The 23504-nt window shown below is 35.2% G+C and overlaps 1 protein-coding gene across 2 annotated transcripts; it reads right to left on the bottom strand.

The window, feature by feature from the left end:
• Positions 1-2082: 2082 nt before the first annotated feature.
• Positions 2083-12750, bottom strand: LOC149957239 (tumor necrosis factor-inducible gene 6 protein-like). 2 transcript variants are annotated; one of them, XM_090164755.1, is made up of 4 exons: positions 12690-12750; positions 7185-7298; positions 4948-5206; positions 2083-2403 (listed from the first exon to the last, which is right to left on the bottom strand). In XM_090164755.1, the coding sequence occupies exons 3-4, from the start codon at positions 5041-5043 to the stop codon at positions 2287-2289; spliced, it is 213 nt and encodes a 70-aa protein (XP_090020881.1). In that variant the 5' UTR covers positions 5044-5206; positions 7185-7298; positions 12690-12750; the 3' UTR covers positions 2083-2286. The 2 variants fall into 2 exon arrangements, with proteins under 2 accessions (XP_090020881.1, XP_090020880.1); XM_090164754.1 differs by lacking the exon at positions 12690-12750 and adding an exon at positions 8918-9003.
• Positions 12751-23504: the final 10754 nt, after the last annotated feature.

Raw genomic sequence — 23504 nt, 5'->3', positions numbered from 1 at the left:
TTGTTATTACTATTGTATACAGTCTATATCTCTCATTTGTACGAAGCTCTTAAAGAAGCCCACCACTGAAGGCTTCTTCAGCATTTTTCTTTGAAATAAATAAAAAAATTAAGACACCCTGTATTATAAGTCCTATTATATATGTTTTTCGTCCATGAATATTGAACTTCATCATCACCCTTGGTTTCCTCTATTAAAACGAAAGGCGTAGCTTTATTTCATTTGAGACCAGTGAAACGATGCGAAGAGCACCAGTTGTCTTCATAAATTCCAGGTACGCTCGGAATAAGAAAGACTGAATTCCTCAATTTTTCAGCGAGATTTTTCATTGCTTATATTCTTGTACGAAAACTTTAACTTTTATAAAACTTGAGTTTTATGTTTTATTAATATTGTACGTATTTATAAGGAACTATACACATTTTATAATGTGATAAATACAGCTTAACAAAAGATAATGGCATATGTAAATCTTCACTTTATAAACCAGGAGTCAATCGTAGAATCGATGTGGAAACTTTAGGGGCTCTTGACGTTGTTTCATTTATCGTGCGCATTCGAAATTTAATTAAATTAAATTATTTCAGTAAAATAAAGGATACTGCTGTCGAATATTAACGTACAAAATTAGTTCAAGGTCATATTATGATATACTAAGAACTATGGTTTTACTTATCTTTTGATAAAAACTGTTATTTAAGTTAAAAATCTATTGCCGAAAAAAATATAAATAATTTCTTTATTGTTTAATTAATTATTATTAATTAATTAATACACCCTATTTAGAAAATAAAATGGCATTCATTACATATAAAAGTACTTGCGTGAAAATGAATAGAAAAATATATCATACGTAATTCTTTACCTCAGTTCAGTGAACAAATATTTATTGTTTTTTTAATTTTTATAGGAAATGGTTTAGCAATAAGTTGTATGTCTAATATTATCTTACACCAGATATAATTATAAATAAGGCTCGAATTATTGCTTATTCTTGCTTTTCTGCTCACACAACGTCAACAGAAAGCGAGGGACACCGAAAATGGAAAAGAACATTACTACAAAGTATGTCAGGATGGGTGAAAAATTGCTATTCACTCTACCAAGAATGTATTAATTTATACTCAGGGAGAATGAATATGTCGAGATTATTTTTATCGTTTCTCTAATTCCACTCGTTGGAGCCCCCGGTATGCTCCTCCGCTTTAATAAAATCAAATAATACTGCAATCTCATTGGTTCTTAAAAATTACGTTTTTCGACGCGATTAACGGTGCAGCGAGGACGCAAAAATACGACCGCCTCCTTTTTTCCTCCCCCACCCCCTTACCGTGACGCGGTTAGGGGTTCAACGTGTCCGTCGATAGTCTCGACATATTCATTCTCCCTGAGTATAAATAAATACATTCTTGGCTCTACTAACTTAGCTACCCGAATATATGCTTACCTTTATTTATTTGCGAATTCAACTACTCAGAATCAAACGAAGAGCAATCTACAATTTAACTTCCGTAATTAAATAATCAATAGAAATAATAATAAGTAGCTTTTTAATTTTTGCATTAAATTGATAATTGCGAGTAATTAATACCAACTATGAACTAACTTAAATAACCTTAAATATTTCGTTCATTATGTAAATTATACACTAAAATAGGGAAATTTTAAGATGAAATTACATTTCATTCAATAAAAGCATTAAATAAAATGATGATTAATACATAAATAATTTAAAGTACTTTTCAAAATAGGGTAAAGTTTTTTTATTAGCAGTAATAATTACAATTAAAGACTAACTTTTCAAATCAGAATAACTTAGCCCGATCTTAAGAGTGACGCAAACTCCCACGAATTTAGTTAGCTCTAGCGAAAAGGGTTCTGAATTTTGGTCAACTACTTGGGCCATAGGCTTAAATGAGGGTTTGTTCTATTCCTGAAACTAAATATATCCGAGACTAACTATAGAAAATATATGCATGAATAAATGAAATTGTGATTATAACATAATTTTGGTCCCTTCGACTTCAGGGGAAAGACAAAGCTTACAGGAATAATTGCTAATTATTAACCGAGTGTTTAGAATTAACTACCACATGCAAGTGTCAAATAAGAAAAATATGAAGGAAGCTTATACGAGCGTATTTAGAAATATATTGAATTATTACAAAAACAATTTTTTTAATTTTTCACATTCACATAAACTGACTTTAGAGGTAGGACGTCTAGATGCAAATTTTAAATGTTGGCAATAAATTTAATTTTGGCTTTCATGAGGTCCTTGAAGTTTCAGACGCTTTCTTGCACTTCTTGGTAGGATGCTGAGAATCCTTTGGCAGTATTGGAGCTGTCGGTACGGAATCGGAGAAGCAAAGAATCTCCTGTTGAGGTGAGCTCGGGCGGAACCTACAAGGGTCGGATACGTATTATCAAAGATTGTGTAGATAAAGTATGAAAACATTTTACAGAATAGGGGTTTCTATAAAATAAAACCATACAAATTAAAAGAATAAAATGTTTTTATATGCATCACGAGCGCTTGTGCTTTACTTGAAAACGACTTTTACACGTGGGTTTCAGATATTGTCGCATGACCTCCTAGTGGCGTAGCCAGAAATTCCTCAAGGGGGGGGGGGTCGAAGTATGTGAATGTTAAGAGGGGGGTCGAGAAGGGGGTGGAAATTTAGTACAGTCAAAGGTAGACCCAAGGGGGGGGGGTTTGGACACGGAAACCCTGTCCCTTGTCTACGCCACTGTGACCTCCCGTATTTTATAGAAACGTTTATTGCACACGTGTCTCCAAATAGCGTCATATTTAAAAACCAAATTGGTACCTTAGATCGAAGTTTCTAATAAACTGCTTTAATCCGAAGACGTTGTCTAGTTAAAAATCTGTTGTTCCCACTCAGCCAGTGGTATAAATAGCGTCCCCGCAAACCCCGCAATGAAGATGTCAGGGGCCCCTCAAATCATTAATCGAATTAGATGCCTAGTATTGGGTAAAGCTCATCATAGCTTTATGACAGCTTAATAAATTTGTGCAAACGACCAATTAGAATAAAAATCTTCATATATAAATAAACTATTACTATGACCCCTACCTTTTAATGTAATTTATAAATAAATAAACTATTACTATACTCCGTGACAGTTTATTACGTTTTTTACTAAAATTTTAATTGTAATATAATTTATAATAAGAAAAGCTATGAGGCGCGGAATATAGTTTTATTTTATTTATTTATTTATTTATAAATTTAATTATATATAAATAAACTATTACTTTGTCCCATAACCCCGTTACTACTAAATTTTCCTAATCTAAATGTCCATTTGCATCCCAGTTGACCAGAGTATATATGCACTGAGTAGATATACAGACTCTTCTATAAAATAAAAATAAGTACAGAGGTTCAATTTTAATAACTGTATATACGCTACTAAAAGACTGGCAAGGATAAATTAAATCCAACGATAAGTTAATATGACTTATAGCGAAGCTATAAGTCATATTAACTAGGATAAGGATACTTTATATTATTTAAAATGCCTCGAAAATATTTAAATGGGTCGCGGAAAATCAAATTAAAGGATACGAAAGAAGAAGAAGCTTGAAAGCAGATTTATATTAGCTCCATGTTCAAAGCTTCAAAATTTAGGGTATTCTTCAAATTCATCTGTTGAAGAAACGTATTCAGTCAACAGTGATTTGTGGAATTAAATCGAATAACGAAACTACGAAATGCATACTGTTTCAGAGAGCACAAATTTGAGTCAAAATTAAATAAATAATATTTATATTTTTGAAATAAGGAAATAATGGAAAGTAACGCAGCAACAATAGACATACTGATTGTTAGGGAATAGTTTCCATATAAAGTGTAAAACACCATATAGAGGCCTATTGTTTACGAAATGGGAGAAAAGGGATCTTTATATTTATTTACGGAGTCAAGCATCTTTGGCAGAGATAAAATATCTGTGGTCGTTATTTCACGTCGATAGTTTTGGAAGACTCAAAGACTCAGACCATGATAGCTTGGGGATGAACCATGACCGATAAGCGGTCATATAAAGCGCATTTCATTTAACTGGTATCTCTCTGCAGTGCCATATTAACTAATAGCGTCGAGCTTCTTTGGACCCCTCAACCCTTGCTCTTAATGGGCTCCTAGGCTTCAGCCTACTCGGCCTTATTCATATTGCGGCACCGTGTCTCGCATTGTTTGTAATTCATACGTTGAAATTCGCAATATTCAATATAACTTAAGTTGAGCTAAATTTTTTATGATGTTGGTACACTATAAATCATTTTGATTGGACTGCCATGTCACTGTAGCGTTCCTGCAAGAAAAAAACACCACGGGTGATATTTCTCTGAAGTTAAAACCTCAATACAAAACATTTAATCAGCTAACACTAAAAGGCTTTAAAACTGTTAGTGAATCAAGATTCCCTCAATATTGACAATCAAACAAAGATATTGAACATTTTTGATTACGTTATTCGCCAAAATCTCCCTGAATATTGCACATTTTAACAGTTTGAAATAAACGCTTTAATTCCCTTTTTTAATGAAACGTCCATTTTCACACAAAAAAAAATGATATTATTTACAAAATTTATTGCGCAATAGTGGACCAGAATATGAGCCGTTTCAGTGACACCACTTGGTCACGGTCACACTAGAGCTTTAAACCCACTTTAAATCGGTTTGAATGCCAGATTTGACCAATCAAAAGGGGGGGGGGAACTCGCAAAGAAAACTGATTCAAAGCGAAAGTAGGAAAGCGGATTGAGGTTCTTAGTGCCTGTCAATTATAAAGAAACAATATCACTTTTTTACTTTTAAAATGGCTTTTACATGATTCAATTTTTACCATTTTTAAAAGCCCACACTTTTAATGATAGCTATAAGAAATCGTAATATTCATAAAAAAAGATGCATACTCTACTGCCACAGTATCGCCCCAAGAGCCTTTTCGAATCGTCATGTCCGTCATAAACCTCTACGAAGTCGTACTGGCAATTTTGGTCAAACTCCATCTCAAACGTCAAAAATTTCAACTTGATAAAGCAGCCACCTTCCTGGTCACATTTGATCACCCAATAACAGTTTCGTTGGTTATCGTACGGGAGGTCGCCGAAAGTGGAATGAGAGTACAACTGGTTTAAAGACGCAGTAGCTACTAAATGTCCGCCGTAAACTCTAGGAAAATAATAAAAATAAAACTTTGACTGAAATTAACAATCCCCTGGAAAAACTAATAAACCAAACCGGTGCATAATAGGTGGTAGCATAAATTTCAAGGCAACCTGGGTAAAATTTCTTTTGGGTAACCTGTGAGCGCCATCATACGGTAAAAAATATATTCACCAGGCTTTAAAATTGCAGGAATGTTTACTGTTTGCCAACGACTTCCATCATACTGGTTAAATCCACCATCTTTAAAAATTAACCTTTTAGGGATTTTATTATAGAAAATTATTTATAAAATTTGGTGGTAATTTAAGTTGTTTTTTAAATATTTGTACAAGTTTTAACAGATAAAAACAACAAAAGCATGGTTAAGTTATCAAACTTAATTTATTATATTATATTTTGATAATTTGGTTGACTAAAAAATTGGAAATAGCGAAAATAGACTAGCATTTTAAAACATGTTTTTAACCTAGGCTTAGTGAAGTGGCCCCTAAGGTTCGTAGGTAACCTTTCCCGTATAACTCATAAAAGACCACGGCCAACTTTGATAGCGGCTGGCCTAAGTTTAGCCATAGCATGACGTATTTCCTGGAACATTTTAACAAGTTGGGGTAGACCAAAACCATTTATGCTAGTGCCTATTGGCCAGCTATATAAAGATGATATAGGGTCCGCTGTCGCATTATTATAATATTTTGAAATCACTACGACCAAATGTAAGCTTATTTTTATGAATAACACCATATAAAACACAATCTTTTATAAGCATGGCATAAAAACATTTCCTTTAATAAAACCTTCCTCAATTGATATGACGTAAATCGTGGCACTTTCAAGGCTGGGATAAAGAAAAAGCGTCTTTAACTTCTTGGAAGAAAACGAAAATTAATGAAGCAGCTCTTGAGAAGGAGAAGAAATCCTCGCTCCTTTATGCCATTGCCCATTTAAAGTAAAGCTCATGTCTCGCGACCACGAGTTTAATTTCCACGTTAACCTTGCCAAAAGCGCCATCATTATAAGAATTTTAAATTTTTGGGTCAACCTATTGTGAAACAAGAAATCATTGAATTTTTTCCATATTAAGGCATAGTGATGAGTGATTGTGCAATTTTTTCTAACAGTTACTATGAGTTTCATAGAAATAGTCTACATTTTAAATCTTTATAATTTTAAATGCAGAAATTAGTAATTTTCTTAAGAGTTCTGTCTTTTAAGAGAAGTTAAGCTTACCGATTCAAGGCATTTCTGCCATTTTGAGATCAAGCCATTTTTTTCATTAAAAAATTATGTGTACAACTCTTTGAAAGAAATCGACGAACAAAGTTTACATAGTTGCTATTACAAATTAAGGGTCTTTATTAAAGCACCTACACGTCACTACGTTTCTCAATAAAGTATTATAAAAAATAAGTCAGGGATAATTGTTACAGATCCACATTTCAGTAGTTCCCAAGTGGATTTTCCAGAGCAACGATGTTTTTTAAATGTCACGAAGCTTAATATTAAAAAAAATTGCTAATTTTTCGGTGGAAAGCTTTCGTTTTTTTGCAAGCGTGATGTTATATTTTGAGAATATATCCGATAGTTTAGATCCAACAATAATAGATTTTAAAGACACAAAAATTAACCTGTGTGTGATAATAATCAATGTCATGAAATAAAAAGCAATTATTTCATTAAAAATGCAAAGATTGCATATGACGTTCTGGAAGAATTAGCAGATTGTAACACCAAAATTTATAGAATCTTGTATATCTGTCAGTAATTCGTTTATTAAGCATTTCTACAGGGAGTCTTAATTTAATCGGCCATTGCATTTTTCTCAAAATAATATTAGAGGCTTTGTAGTTGCTATATAAATAAACAAATAAATAATAAATAAGCGTAGATTTTATTTTTATATAATATTTGAAAGGTTAATATATTTTATTATTCTCGTAGGCAAGTAGATCTAGTTGAAAGTAAACATTTTTATGAAACTTACTTTCGAGATTATAATCAGTGTCGTCTAGGCAAACAATGATCAAAGGCAAATTTAACAACAGCGTCAAAGAAAGAAACTTCAGAATCCACTGCAGCATTTTCTCTTTTCGAGTGTCTGAAAAACAATTTAAAAATTAGAAGATTCAATTATTATTATTTCTTAGAGCCATAAAACGCATATTAGGCAGTTATTTTGAAAGAGTTAAATTTATATTTATACCAAAATATTTTTTGTTTTCAATCAATGCCATCCCAGGTAGCAATAGAACGTGTATTTGTGGTGTAATTTTGGTATTTCTAGTTCCAAACACGTTGTCAAATTTCACACGAGTAAAAGAAGTGTAATTTTAGTATTTTATAACACGATATCCCACTTGTGTAAATTAACACGTGATATTCGCGAGTTTGTGAGGTTGAGAGCACAAGATTTCAAAGTCGTGTAAATATACACTTTATTTTCGCGTATTTGTTTGATACAAAAGACACGATATCCTAGTCGTGTAAAATTACACGTGATCTCCACGTACTGATTACGTTTACGACTAAACGACACTCATTTCGTGTAATTTATCACGTAATATCCATATGGTTGTTGGGTAGAGAGGACACAATATCCTAATCGTGTAAAATAACGGGTGATCTCCGCGTACTGTTTGCGTATACGAAAACACGACAATTACTTCGAGTAACTTATCACGAAATGTCTGCCTTTTTTTAATTAGGCAGTTGGGTAAAATAGTGGCCGGCAATATCCGTTATTATTCAAATAACTGCCAAAATCGGTTATTTTTATCCGTTTTTCTACTTCTAGTTAATTGTAAAGATATTTTAATTCAGAAAAGTAAAAAAATGAAATTCGATAAAATAACTTTAAATCACACCAAAATTTTATATATTGTTTATTCACTTTTGCTTACTTATATAGAAAATATATTTCATTTGCAAGTAAGCTAAGAAATTAAGCGGGTCAGATAAATTATTGGAAAAAGACGTACAGAAGTTTATCTTTAAGTGCTGTTATTTTATAAAATAAATAATTTATTTAAGATATTCCTTAAATAAGAATTGAGTGAATAAAATGACTTAGTTTCGCAAGGCCATCATTTATCTTTTTCGTTTTATTAATTTTTTTAAATATGGAAAGATAGTTTTTGAGAGATAAACTTTGAAAAATAAATTTATTTTATAAAATAGCTATAATAACTCAAAGAAGCGTAATTTTTTTTCTTCCATTATATTTTTTCACTTAGAAAAGACGTTTTAAAAGGTATTTACTCGCTAAATATCTTATCTATCCTTCACGACCAAGGCTTATGTTAAGTCTTACCAATACTATTATTATTTAGGTCTCGGTATGACCGTCACTTGCTTCAATTATTTGTAACTAACAATTACGTTCATCTGTATTTCCCCTTTTCCGCTCCCCCGTGTTTAACCTTGTAGGTACCTCGGTACTGTTGCTAAACACGTAAATAAAACATTTCTTTTCGTTTCATTTATTATTATTATTTCATTACCACTACCATCATATTCATCATTAATATCATTGTATTCGGGGTGGTCTGCTAACAGTGGTTCAAATTTATAGGGCTGGACTCCAACTTCTTCAACCATTTTACAAAAAAAAAATTATACAAGTAAAATAAACCATAAGCCTGGGTCGTGAAGGATAGATAAGAGAGATTTAGCGAGTAAAAACCTTTTAAGACGTTGAAATATGGCACGGAAGCTTACCAGCAGCTCTTCTCTATACAAAGTGTCTCAATGTTAACTTTAAATCGATTTAAATATGAAATCTGTCTGGGAATCAAACGCAAAGAAAACAATTTTAGAAACAGCCGGAGATGTACAGACCATGACCCCGAGAAACTCGCCGTTCATTGGCTGTCGTTCGCGGATTATACGGGCGCCATTCATTGGCCGCTACAACAAATCGCGGCCTGTTTGAAATACATGCCTAAAAACGGTAGCCATTTTTCTTGCTCGATTTCGCCGCAGTTTTTAATTTATTAAAATTCGAATATTATCTATAATATTGAGTGACGATCCTTTTTGAAAATTATTATAGAAGAGGAATCGATAGAAAGAAGATTATATCGGCGTTGCACCATCCCTTTAAAGAAAGTCAGTTAAACCTTTTTAACCTCAACTAATTTAATCTTATCCTACACAGCATACCTCTCCTAACCAAACTTTACCCCCTAACCTCAAATAACCTAGCTAAAATATTAATGAATCTCTCAAAATATGCCGAATTCTAATATTATAGTAAAATGATCAATATTTAATTTTAGTTCCTTTATTTTGAACGCTACTTGTTTGGGTAATGGGCCAACTGCGCAGTTCCCATAACCGCATATGCAATTTCACGGTTTTCCATTTGCGCAGTTTTCCATTAAAGCGTGTTTCATTTGCGCATTTTTCATATGCGCAGTTTTTATTTGCGCAGATAGTTTTCATTTGTGCGGTTTATCATTTGCGCGGTTTTCCACTCGCGCAGATATTTTCCATTTGGGCTATTTTTAACAATAGGTACTTTTGTTTTTTTTTAGGTTTTGTTTATTTTTTTAGATGTATTATTTGTCAAGGATTACAATAATGCAAAAAGTTTTAACCGCAATTTATTATTTAGAAAGATATGATAAATTTAAAATTGTTACTTGCCATCAATTTTTACCTCGGAAAATATGACATATTTCGAGATTTTTGTACGTGTTGGATGAGGTAGGACTGAGAACGAATTAGATTTAACGACAAGATATTACTAAATTTTTAAAACGTGTGCAAACCGAAAATGTGTTTTCTACTTTAATACGCCTTTTTTGGTTTTGTTTATTAATGGTCAAGGATTACAGTAATGCGAAAAGTTTTAACCACAATTTATTATTTAGAAAGATATGATAAATTTAAAATTGTTACTTGAAAGCAATTTTGGGTTACGTGTAGAATAGCTGCCCCCCCACCTGATTTTTTTATATATTTTTTTGGATAGAGGGCAAGCAGGGGATTATTTTAATTTTATTTTTTTTTGGCGGAAATGAATATTAACAAAGATATTTTTTTTATTGAGATACACAAACATCGGTGTCGACCCGAGGCCTTAGACACCAGCACACACACAATAACTGATTAATCAGGGTGAGATATGTGTACCGGCCACGCCAACGAGGGGATACGTGGGGACAGGGGTGGGGACACCCGTAGCGGAAGTATCCCGACCACCCGTTGGGGGATTGGTAGTCGTCCTCACACGGCCTTCCACAAACTCTGCCTCCCGGACGCCTGGGATTACAGGAGTGAGCCACTACTCCCGGCGATTAACAAAGATATGAATTTTTAAACATTGGCCTTTTGCAGTGAATTTTCCCTAGGACGATTCTTTAAATTCCTAGATTTTAATGCGTTGTGGATAACGTGGGGCTGATGACGAAAAATAAAATGTGGAAATGCAAAACATACTAATTTACTTTTTTATTTTCGGTATTTTCGCCGTATTTCAATGCATTTTAGGGGTTTTGGCGCGGATAATAGGTTAGGTTATTTATATTATTAGGTTAGTTGGATTAATATCGGGTTGACGATACTTGATGCGTCAGGCTTGGTACTGTCCTCTAGGTTGCGTTATAGATGGCCCATAGCTTTTTTAGTATGGGGTTGGGGAGGCGCCGCGCGCCCCCAGCGCTCGAGCGAAGTGAGTGCGCGGCGCCGTCAGGCGCCAATACTTAGAATAAATTCGACGTTGTATAAGTCAACATCACACAGAAGACATATAATATGACATAGTATGGTTAAAAAAAGGGTAAAATGCGTTGAAATACGGGAAAAATTCCCAACCCTTATAAGTTAGTACTGATTTGCAATTGGGCCTTTTTATTTTTCGTCATCAGTCCTACTTTATCCAACACGTACAGAAATCTCGAAATATGTCGTATTTTCCGTTGTAAAAATTGTTAGCAAGTAGCAATTTTACGTTGATCATATCTTTTTAAATAATAACTTGCGGTTAAAACTTTTTGCATTACTGTAATCCTTCACAAATAACAAACCAAAAAACAACAAAACAAAACACAAAAAAACAAAAGTACCTATTGTTAAAAAATCCCTCCATTTGCGCCATTTTCCATATGCACAGGTTTTTCAATTCCGTGGCTTCTCTTAAATATTCTATATTAAGTCTTTTTACCTTGAAAGAGGTTTTTATCTGGCAGATTATTTATAACATAACTTTGTTTACCATCCAACTGCTGGTGTATTTTTAATTGCCGGTCGCGCTGTAAATACAAATAATTTTTAAGTTTTTCTTAGTAGAAATATCGTTTGTTGAATTATTCTGTTGGGAATATATCTTCAATCATAACGCAAGCCCTAGCTTTTCAGAATTTGGGCTAAGATAAACATGTTATATCTGGAAAGCTGAAAAAATTATTCTGGCTCTCGCTATGAAAACGTTTTCTTTGATTGATAAAGAACACAGGCTTGGGCAAGACTATTTTTACTGGTTTCAGCTTACTTTGGCGTATGTTCAACTTATTAAGAATTTTTCGTTTTAAAATTTTACAATCTAAGCGAATGCCTGCCAGACAATTTATTTCGCTACTTCACTGTATTTGTTAACTTTTTCCGTTAGTACCTTCTAAAGGGTTAGTCGATTTATTAAAAATGAAATCAGTAAGATTTTTTTATATCAATAAAGCCTCGTTCACACTAGACACTTACGAAATGTTTTAAACCGGTTTCGAAAGATCAAATTAAACAATTTCGGTGTCATTAAGTGTATTAAAAAGCTTACGATAAATACATTCTACGTATATTTTTGCTCATAATTTATGTAATTACAACAGTAACGAGTCTTAACTATCATTCGACAGAAAATAAACTGCAAATTAGATAGTTTACAAGAAGAATAGCCGCTTCAATAAATTCCGCTCTCTTTTTCTTACTTCACCTACGCGCATGCGCGAGTCACTGAATAAAATAGTCTCGAGTTTATGTTAGTTTTATTTGTAAGCCTAAAGTTGATAGCGCGCGCGTGCATTTGTTCTTTTTTAGGAGGCGCGTGTGAAATTAAACGATACCTTATTTTAGGAAAGAAAGCGCCTTCTACATTCAGTCGTGTTAACTACTCTGTTGAATTTGGCAGACGACTTTTGAATTTTCCGTATAAAAATGAAATCAGTGAGTTCTTTCTTATATCACTAAAGCCTCGTTCACACTAGACACTTACGAAATGTTTTAAACCGATTTCGAAAGATCAAATTAAACAATTTCGCTGTCATTAAGTGTATTAAAAAGCTTACGATAAATACATTCGGCAATAAAATTTTACAATTTGATCTTTCAAAACCGTTTTAAAGTCTCTAGCGGCTTGTATTTAATGGTTCTTCTAAAGGTTGCTCTTTTCGCACTAGAGTTACCGAATAATTATCTCATAGAGCCTTGCTATACAAAGCGGAACTGAATGATGAAACGAAGCAAGTTCATAGATAATAAATTAAAAAACTCTTACTTTGGAAGTTCGGAGCTTAATTTGGAGAAACAGAACATTCGCCTACGATGCGAGTCCGATTAGACAAGCTTAGCGCGATGAAAAATAACGAGACGCTGCTAATTACAAACAGACTCGTACGAAATATCTGGCTTTTTCCGGAGAGCAGTTGACATACTCACTAGGATAGTTCTAATCTTAACTCTTGAACAAGGGTTCAAAGTTGAAAAGTGCCGATATATCTCGAGAAATAAGGGTTGTGTTTAAAAATGCCCCTGCTAATTAAATTAATGGCGGGTACAGGGACCGTTTGGAAAAAGCAAAATGAGAAATTTGATATTTCGATGAAATGGTTATACCAATTGATTTCGTTCCTAACTTCTTAAGGTTGACAAAAAATATCTCGAGATAACATTAAAAATGTTAAGTAAATCAACGCGTCGCGACTAACTCTATTAGTACCAAGAATTTCACTTAGAATGACAGCATTGCTAATCTACGCTTATCGTGAACGAAATATGATCGAACGTTTATTCATAAAACATGTACTTGTGATATCTAGAGAATGACGAATTTGATACTTTAAAGAAAATATTTTGTTTTATGAAAAACATATTTACGTATATTTATTTTAAACTTTAGTTAAGTTATTTTCGAACAAACAAATCTCAATTTTAAATGAATTTTAAAAATATTGCCATCCTTGATCTTCCATGAAGGCTTGAATAGGCCTTTCCATAACATAAGCTACACTTGATAGGCTGGTGTTTATGTAGCTCATTCAACAGGAAATACCTGTTTATACCTAAAAACCAGGTTCCTAGTCGAATTTACCCTCATGTCCTGGGCTTTTCGTAGAAAAACGTCATCGATACGTCACCCGTGACGCAGCAGCCACATAAAAACAAAAAGGCTTATGTTGGTTTATAGAATGGCGCATTATTCAAAAACTGATTGCTTGAGACACTATATTATTTTTAATATTTTTAAAAGGAAATTTTACAAAAAAAGATTTATAGGTAATTTCAAGGTCAGTGATAATTTTTTTGGACTTTCCAATCTCGAAGCGAATTAATTTCCAGTATTCGGTCAAAAACGAATTGAACCGATCCAATTATCAACAAACCCTGCCTCAAAATAAGTACTTTTACGGGAGGGCGAGGTCTTGAAAAGATGTGTTTTTTTAATAGCAGATATTTGTTCTTCAGATTTTGGAATGACTCGCGAGTTGCCTAATTTATATATCTAAGTTATAAAGTTTAACAAACCGACACTTAAAATGGTTTAATTTTGATGCTTAGCATTCGACAATGACAAATCAGTATTTCAGGAGTCAGCTACAGTAATTGAATATATTCGAAACTGGGTGTAGCATTGTTCGTTAGATTGATTGTACGGTTAGATTAACTCAAGTTAACATTGGGTTTTAATTAGTGGTGTTATTTTTCCGGAAAAACAAAATGCGTTGTTAAAGTCTCTATTTAAGGAAGGAAGCAAATAAATTTTCGCCGACTAGATCGGTGAGCGAATGCTGGTGTTACTTCTCTGAGTTCGATATTTAAGGAAGTGGTTCTGGTGGAATTTTAGGGAACACGAGACTCAAGAAGGATGGTGGAACAGTTAAGAGAGGAAGGCTCAAGGGGTGGTGCTGCCCGAATATTACCTATTCTATTTCCTTTCCCAGCTTTTAAAACGTTAATTCCACCTAGGAGCAACAAACACAGCACCCCACACGAGGAGAACGCAACCCGTCAAAAGTCGTACATTTTCTTGCCCACAGTTTTCATTGGTTAGAATGGAAAAATTCGGAAATTGTCTTCCCTTTTTCGTAAAAGGTTCAGCGTAAAGGTTCGTCCAATGAAATTTGTACACAACACTGCGTTAGCTTGTTTTAAGGCTAGCTGCGTACTCCTTGTATTTGTTGCTCCTAGTGTCCACAATCTTTTAAGTTAGAGATTATTCGTACAGTATGGTTTTAAAATGAAGTTAAATCCACGTTGGTAATTAGATTTAAACCTTTACCAGCTACAGTTGGGGACCGAAACGAGAGTAGGTGGCGCTGCTCAGCGCCTATGATCTACCGTCTTTTGTTATCAAACAAGATAAAAATATCTCAATTTTGGTGACATAATAGCGTTGTGTTACCATGTACGAAACGAAAAACAATATAACAAATGATATAATTCCAGTATTAAAGATTTAAAACCTATTTTCGTTCACAAGAACGCGTATTTGCGTGCCGTAAGAGGTTCTTACGAAACGGGCTTCCAAACGCTTACAGCTACTTATATAGTTTTAGACGGCAGCCAACAGAGCGCGTAGCAGTAGCTTTCACTCGCTAATAGCCCACCGTATTAAGCCACGTTCACACTTCGCCTTGATAACGATTAAAGTCGATTCAAAACTTTTCGAGAGAGTTGTGTGAGCCCGGCTTGACCGTTGTCAAGCAATCCAAATCGTTTCCTACCGCTTTCATGTGAAAGTAGCTTAAGTTGATTTAAACAACGATTCCATTCGATTTGATTGTTCATTATTTGGGTTTTAAAATCGAGTATTCGCCTCGTGCATATTTGAGGAAAAAGGTCGATTTGGTTCAATTCAAATTGCGAATTGGCGGGAAAAACCCAATGTCGGATAGTAAATATAACATTCGCAACATACAGCCCCAATTTACCGTTCGTTTACCAAATCGTCATATCCAAGCCCCTTCCGGATAACTAAGCTTTAAACGTTTTTAGTTCCCTGTGTTTTGGCCAAACTTAGGTGTTTACTGTTAAAAACAAAATTATTTTAATTTTCAAATCGTTAGAGCAAGAATTCTAGTACCTATTTCCGTCCAAAAACTGGCTGGAATTACGGATTTGACTGTTTTATGGTTAAAGTTTAGAAAAATAGTATTTTTTAAGTCAAATAAACAAACAATCTCATTTTTTAAGAATGTCAGAACAAATTTTCGCGAGGATATTTCTATACAAAACCTGTTATATAACTTTCCTGAACTCGTTATTTCCTTTTTTTACATATCATTATGATTATCTATTAAAAGTTATTTTTGTTATGTTTTTTGTATATTACTTTCAATTAATAAACAATTGTTTTTAAAACATAAATTGTTAATTTATCGACCTTAGGATAACACGTAGGTAAAAACATACTCAACCTTAAATGGTTAATTGTCTACGACATTTTACGATAATTGCGGCTTATATATATTATTTATGATTTTTACCTTTCGTGTGTTGCATCAGTATATAGACCCCGATTTTTATAGGTCATTTCTCTTGAGTTGGTTTTAAAGTGTCATTAATGTCAAGTTTGACATAAGTTAGGAAAATGTGGCAATATTAAAAGACAAAAAGTTACATTGCAAAGATTATTTACAGAAATACAATTTGCTGAAAACGTGTGTAAAATATAAAATTTAGAAGATTTTAGAAGTTTTTTAAATATGCAGAGGCATATATTTAAATTTAATGTAATTGGTTCAATAACATATAACTGTAGAAAATGGTTTTGGTAGTTGGTTATTGGTCGAACCCCCGAACTCAATTTGGTAGATGATAATTTTCCTGGAAGAAATTTTACAAAACTCATAACAAAATTAGTGCAGTATCTAACCACAAGATGGTGCGATTATTGATTTATTTACAAAACTCCTTTAATGAAGTTGTTTTACTGTGTATTTTATGAAAAGAAACTCCTCATCAGGTTTAGATTTCGAATCTAAACGAATTTAGCGAAGAGTGAATACGCTTGTTGTCTCGGCGGGGAAATCTTCGCCACTGCTACACCCCTTGCCATCCCCTCTTTCATGGGTATCGGCGAGGAAATTTTCCATATGATTCAAAGGGGCGGCACGTAAACGCCGCGCCGAGAAAGAGGAGATGCGGAGGGGAAACGTTCTGATCACTTCGTTTCATTAGCTTATGTTTCTAGTAATAACTTTGTCCTTACGATTGAAAAAATCTTTCTTTATTCGCGGTTCTAGAACGGAAGCCGCTATTAAGTCATTGTCGTTCAAAACGCAGTGGAATCTCTTGTGCAGTTCCAAAAGAATGCTAACTTGCAAGACTCCAAAAATGTCCGTATCAACGACTGATACCATCCCAAATACCGTGAGAAGCTCAGGAATTACCTCTCCCGCTAGACTGTCTCGCCGTTGAAATTTATCAGTGGCCATTTTCAATGGCTTAAAAATTTCCAACAATTCTTTGGCTTCAGAGAAAACGACCGGAGTTGGCAGGGTGAAAGATATTTTACGACCACCTTTATCGGTTTTTGCACGTGACCGAACGTTAATTAGGGAATCCAACATTTCTGGCTGTAAATTTATGTTTTCAATTTAGCTTTGTGCGTGATTTAAAAGACACGCACTAGACTATGTACATCTAGGCGTTTGCGTAAGAAATTATGCGGTTATTTTTCATACACATAACCGAAAATTATCCGAAAAAACCTGTTTTTCGCATGTACAATCATTCATTGGTCGTGAATTATATCCATAACTAAACAGTTAACCACAATGTTTATGATTAATCGAAATGTTTTCGGTTAATTTATTCCGCCGACCTCTAGCTTTCGCTCTATAAATTCACATAGCCCTAAATTTATGTAAAAAAGGTAGTCCTTCATTGTCATACCATTTCGTTCTGAATGGTGTCATATGTTGGAAATTAAGCTAATACCAAATCGAATAGCGCTGGGAAAAGCTCGGGAATACACGTTTTTACACACACCTCCGCACCTTGTGACATCGTAAAACTCCGTGTTTATTGAGGAATCTACGTGATTTTCTCTCAGGCGGTTTGCAAGGTCTTCAACGTATGACCAGAAGTTACAAATTAGTATGACATTTATCGGAGCAGTACGCGTCTCTTTCAACATGAAACCATAAGTAACAAATAAGTGTGACACTTATCGGAGCAGTACGCGTCGCTTTCAAGGTAGATATTTAACGGTACCAGGCAATGCAGGTGGTTCGGTAGAGGTTGAACAAACATAATACACCAGAAGGATTGGGTCATACTTCTTGTTCCTGGTCAAATAGTAAATATTCGAAGACGGTGGGGAAAAATATTTGGTATTTTCAAATAAATTGCAAACTGGTCGAATAACCACAGTTTCTATTAATTTGTTGATATTCAAGGCCATCAAAGAGTATGCAATTAAAATTCCGAACTAGTCCTTATATGATACTAGCCGAGAAGCCCGCCTTACAGGCGGGCCCTCAGCTAGTTGTGTGTTTCGAGGCACTCCACCCCAGTACGAGCCCCCCCCCCCAACCCCTTTTACCCATGCAATAATTACTGTGGCACTCTTTTCCCCATAGTCGAACCACCGCAGTAAGGCCCCCTCCCTTTTTTCCATGCGATAATTTCCATGGTACCCTTAACCCCATAGTCTACCTCCCCCCGCCTTACAGGCGGGCCCTCAGCTAGTTGTGTGTTTCGAGGCACTCCACCCCAGTACGCCCCGCAACCCCTTTTACCCATGCGATAATTACCGTGGCACTCTTTTCCCCATAGTCGAACCACCGCAGTAAGGCCATTGCTCCTCTTTTTCCCATGTGATAATTACCGTGGTACCCTTTCCCCATAGTAGAACCACCCCAGTAAAGCCCTTACTCCCCCTTTTTCCCATGTGATAATTACCGGGGTACCCTTCCCCCTTTTGCCCATGTGATAATTACCGTGGTACCCCCTCTACGCTTTCCCATGTGATAATTACCGTGGTACCCTTTTCCCCGCAAAAATAACACAAACTCTCAGTCGTACCAAACCCCCCTGTATCTCTTTAAGCCCCCTGTATCAAATGGCTAATGCATAAAGGCCACGGGACTAACGCACGCCGAGAGCGCCACAGGACTTTTAAATCGGAACGACCCCGAATCCCCCCGCCTCCGCCTCCCAGCTCCCCGTTTCCAAAACTGACAGTCCTTCTGAAACTACCCAATACGATCCCCCCCCCCCCCTCCGAAATTCGCCGCGGAAAGAGAGAAAATTTCGGGTGTATTGCGGGTTGGGACAAACACGGCCCAACTCTCAGGGGCGACAGATTTTGAGAAAATAGATAGTCGAACCACCTCAGTAACGAAGCCAAAGGCAGTCTCGGTTTCCCTCTGTTCCGCGGGTCGCTTTTACCTCGCCGGCCCGCCTTCGCCTTCCTTACTGACTAATCAAAAGCTCGAACGACGACGACGACGAATGGTTTTTACACACAATCCTAAGGATTTGTGTGTATTAGTCTCACGTACAGTGTAGCCGTTGCCGCCGATGCCGCCGATGGCGCCGTGTCGCGCATACCTCTTCAACGGTTAGGGCTAGACGAGTCAATGATATCTCGTTCGAATGTACATACATTGCCATTGATTGTCTTTCATAAAGTTTTCAAATCGGAGCCCAAGAAGTTGGGCATTTGCCCAATTTACTATTTTCAGTGATTTCCTTTATGTGGTAGATATTTTCTTTAAATTAAGTCCGATAACGTTAAAAAACATTTATTCGATAGGTTAGGATTCCGCCGACCTACAACTTTAATTATATCAGTAAATATTAAATTTAAGTATATTTTTCAGGGTAATTTATGGGACCCCAATTTTCGTGGTTTTATATTTTCGCCTAAAAATCTACATATAGTTCCTTAATTTAAGTCCGATTTTCATGAAAGTTATATTTTTTAATAGCTGTGGTTTACATTTAACCTAGAATTGCAAATACGTTCCTTAAATTTAATTCTAAGTAAGGTTGTTTGGGCAGCGTATACGGACCCCCGCAATTTCCAACATTGTAAATCCGCGTGTTTATAGAGGTCTACGCGCCCGTTTCCCTCTGGCGTTTTTCAAGGCCTGCAGAGTGGGCCGCGCTTTCAACGTATGAGCAGAAGTAACAATTAAGTATGACACTGATCAGCCTAGTCTTCGGCGTATGACCAGAAGTAACAAATAAGTGTGATCAGATTTAGCCAATAAGTGTGATTAGAAGTAACTAATTTGTGTGACCAGAAGTAACAAATAAGTATGATCAGAAATAACATATAAGTATAATCAGAAGTAACAAATAACTTACTAGAAGAATAAGTGTGACACTCAACGGCTGATTAGTAGTAACAAATAAGTGTGATCAGAAGTAAAAAATAAAAGTGACACTGATCGAAGCAATCTTCGATGCTTTCAAAGTATGACTAGAAGTAACAAATAAGTGTAAATATGTATATATGTGTGACCGTGGATATATTTTGGTTGCGATACCGGCGTTGCAGGTTGCTGTGAATAGCTCAAACAAACTTAACACATTAGAAGGATTTTGTGTATTCTGACTGTCGTACGTCTTGTTATAATATAGATTCGAATCGATCTCCAATAATGGTATTTACACAACTCTAGTAAAAACTCTGCCTAGGTAGATCTTAGAGACGAAATCAATATATGAATTAATATATCTACTGCATCGGTCTACTGTTGTTAACTGTCTTTGGTGATTTAATTTAATTCTTAATTTGGGTTTTTATTCGAAGGCCTATCGAGATCGAGTTTTGCATCTTTATTTTATTTTATTTTATTATCGCGTGTTTTTTATTGTTTTAAATGTCTTTTAGGGTTTAGCTTTTTCTCCCTACCTTTTCGCGATTTAATATGTTCATATCTTTACATATTTCCTCGGATAATCTCGCGATCGCCTCGTACACTGAATTACACCTAGTGCAAACTGAGACCATTAGATTAGTCTGTTTTTTTTTAAGGATTGAAGTCCATTTAGGAGATCGACGAAAAAACATTATCCACGAGTTAGTTTTCTGAATAAAGTTAGTAGCGCCGGGAGTAGTGGCTCACTCCTGTAATCCCAGGCGTCCGGGAGGCAGAGTTTGTGGAAGGCCGTGTGAGGACGAGTACCAATCCCCCAAAGGGTGGTCGGGATACTTCCGCCACGGGTGTCCACACCCCTGTCCCCGCGTATCCCCCCGTTGGCGTGGCCGTTACACATATCTCACCCTGATTAATCAGTTATTGTGTGTGTGCTGGTGTCTAAGGCCTCGGGTCGACACCGATGTTTGTGTATCTCAAAAAAAAAGTTAGTAGCAGTTTCGCAACATTTTAAGCTATCGTTGACAACAAGTTGCAAAGTATGCGCTAGGCATGACTTTTCTTCCAAGCGGGATCAAATGTATTAAGAGAAATTATAACTTCATCGAAAGTATCCGCTAATGCGCTGTCACATAACTGGCTCGTGGACGCAGAAGGTTTCGAACCAAGTTCATCTGACATGGTGATATCTTGGAGGGAAACGTCTTCAGTCTTGACGGTAAAGATCCCGGGCTTCAGGTTTCAGGGTAAACCCATTTTTGATTACCCGTTTAGTTTTTGTTTTAAAACCGCTCAAACATGGGCGCAGTGTTGACAAATGACATTTTTCTTTTGTGAGAAAACGGTAAAAGATAGAAGGTGTGGTTTTTTTAATTTTTGATGCAACTCTATACCTAGTCTCATAAGTAACAAAATAAACATAAGTATGAGCGATTTGGGAACTCATTAAAAAATTAGTATTGGGTGAATAGGAACTGTTATAATTATGTTTATTATGTTACTTTTGCTAGTATAAAAGTGCTTCTGCCGAGCCAAAATTGTCAAATTAAAATTAATTTCAAGGTCAAAAATATAATCGAAAAGCACTAAATTAGGCTAAGCCAAAATTATATTATCGAGGTTTTGTAATACTTTTTCAATTGATATTACCATAAGTTTATAGTAGTCTTCAATAAGTTTGTCTCTTTGGGAAATATTTTACTGAGAGCCATTCACGGAGTGACGTCATAGCTGTAAAAAAATCGCCCCCTAGCGAGACACGAGAGCGACGGACGCGTAACTGCGCCGAAGAACGTTATAGTGTATCTCTTGTCACTAGATCTCAATAAACGTTTTGCGTGTGAAGAATACGAAGTGTCATACTAATGTAAAATATTAGAAACTTATGATATAAGCATTTCATGCCTAACGGTTGATAAACAGGGGGGTATCTTTATATCGATGCAGACCTAATACCTCGAAAGATGTTTTAGGTACGAATTAAAAAAATTAAGGGGTATACCGCGGGTCATTCGAAGACGAGGGCAAAATTCAATGAATTGAATAAAATATCTTACCGTCTGATGTCTCTTAAAGTTGTTCGGGTTATCGCCATGATAAATCGAATTGCAAATAAGATATTTGAGTACGATGAACTTAGATGGTAAACCGTTCCCGTCTGATAAATTTCCGCAGTATGAAAAGTGATCCTGTAAATTCCGTCTACCATATTGGCCAGATTAGAATTTTCGAGAGAAGTCGATATCAATTACGGTTGGTGTCTGTTCCGTAACTATGTTTTTACCCGAAGTGACATTCGTCGAAGACATTATCTTTAAATTAACACAAACAATCGAATACGTTCTGAATTTATAACTTTGGAAAAAACGTGAGCGATTCAATTTGAGTGGACTATTTTATTTACGTAAGAGGGCGGAATCCTTGTAGTTGTAGGTTAATGACCTTTTTAATAATATTGTACCAAATAACGTAATTGTTCAAATCATAACTGCCGTCAATCAATTATCATTTTTTAGAATACATTCTAAAAAATGAGAATTGATTTTTCTGACGGCAGCTATGATTTGAACAATTATGTTAAAAGCGACATGACTATAGAGATATAGGTTCGCACGAACAGAGACGTATTTAAGGTTTTTGAGATCCTTGAGCCATTATTTCATTGATAACCCTGTAGTTCTGGATAGTTGTCTCACCCGTATTTGATTAATCAGGGATGACATATTTGGCCGAACCACACCATAAATGATTCTTGTAGGTAACTAAGGTAAGGACGGATTTAGACTACTAGAGGCCCTATGCTAAAATACCTATGGAGGCCCCCATAGGGGTTCCAGTTATGAAGCATCAGGGGTGTTACGAAGACGTCCAATGGGGGAGGGTTATGGTATGCTTTGGTCAACTTTCGCTTCCAGGGTGAAGAACACTTTGAAGTGCAGATGCAGGTCTTCGTTTCTCCAAGTCGACCTCGTTCTGCCCACTCTCCTCAATATGGGGGGCTTCCACTACCCCCATTGCGTACGTCGCTGTAGACTATAAACGGCGTTAAGGCAAGTCGAAACTTTTCGGAAGTGTCTTAATATTTTAAGTTAGAAACCTGAAATTCCGAAGAAAAAGAAAGTTTTTAAATTTTCTATTTAAAAAATTTATACTAAAACCGGCATTATTTATTCGTATCTCAAATTCGCGGAAAACAGCCACGTGTTGTTTTGAATATTTCCTCGCATTTTTTCACGTTGTAGAATAGTGTTGTCTTAAACTTCTACATAGGGCTCGGAATCGGATATCCATTATCTTGTGTTATACATATTTCCGTTGATAAATTATTAACGAATAGTTGGTTTTAAAAAATTAAACCGCTATCTTTAACTTTGGTTACATGAAATCAGCTAAAGTTTGAATAATGTTATATATTTTTGGTTTTCCATTTGTAAACATTATATTTTTGGATAAACGTTAATTGCTTTATTTTGTCTATAGATAAGACTTTTTGCGATTGATCAATAGATACAATTTACGAATACAGAAATGAATCGTATAATTTATTAATCTATTCGAATTAACGGCTATCAAAATAATATCTTTTTTATAAGTTAAGTCTATTTCCTATTAACGTCATATATTATACGTTTGAACATCGTATATTTAAAGTAAAGGCGCAGCCATATCCGTTTGAAAAGTTTAAACGTTTCTCGGCATGTTTGCGAATAGAATTCGAAGTTATATATATCCATGCGCTATTACGACTACCTCGCTTG

Source organism: Leiobunum rupestre, chromosome 2 (assembly GCF_980474605.1).
Source record: "Leiobunum rupestre chromosome 2, qqLeiRupe1.1.hap1, whole genome shotgun sequence".
Taxonomy (NCBI): domain Eukaryota; kingdom Metazoa; phylum Arthropoda; class Arachnida; order Opiliones; family Sclerosomatidae; genus Leiobunum; species Leiobunum rupestre.
This window is presented reverse-complemented; position numbering and strand designations above follow the sequence as displayed.

What these genes read in the sequence shown, in the direction of transcription:
- LOC149957239 (XM_090164755.1), bottom strand. Translation starts at nt 5,043, where the DNA reads ATGGAGTTTGACCAAAATTGCCAGTACGACTTCGTAGAGGTTTATGAC. An exon ending in GGCGATACTGTGGCAGTAGA is followed by an intron (nt 2,404 to 4,947) that starts GTATGCATCTTT and finishes CGACCCTTGTAG; the next exon opens with GTTCCGCCCGAGCTCACCTC.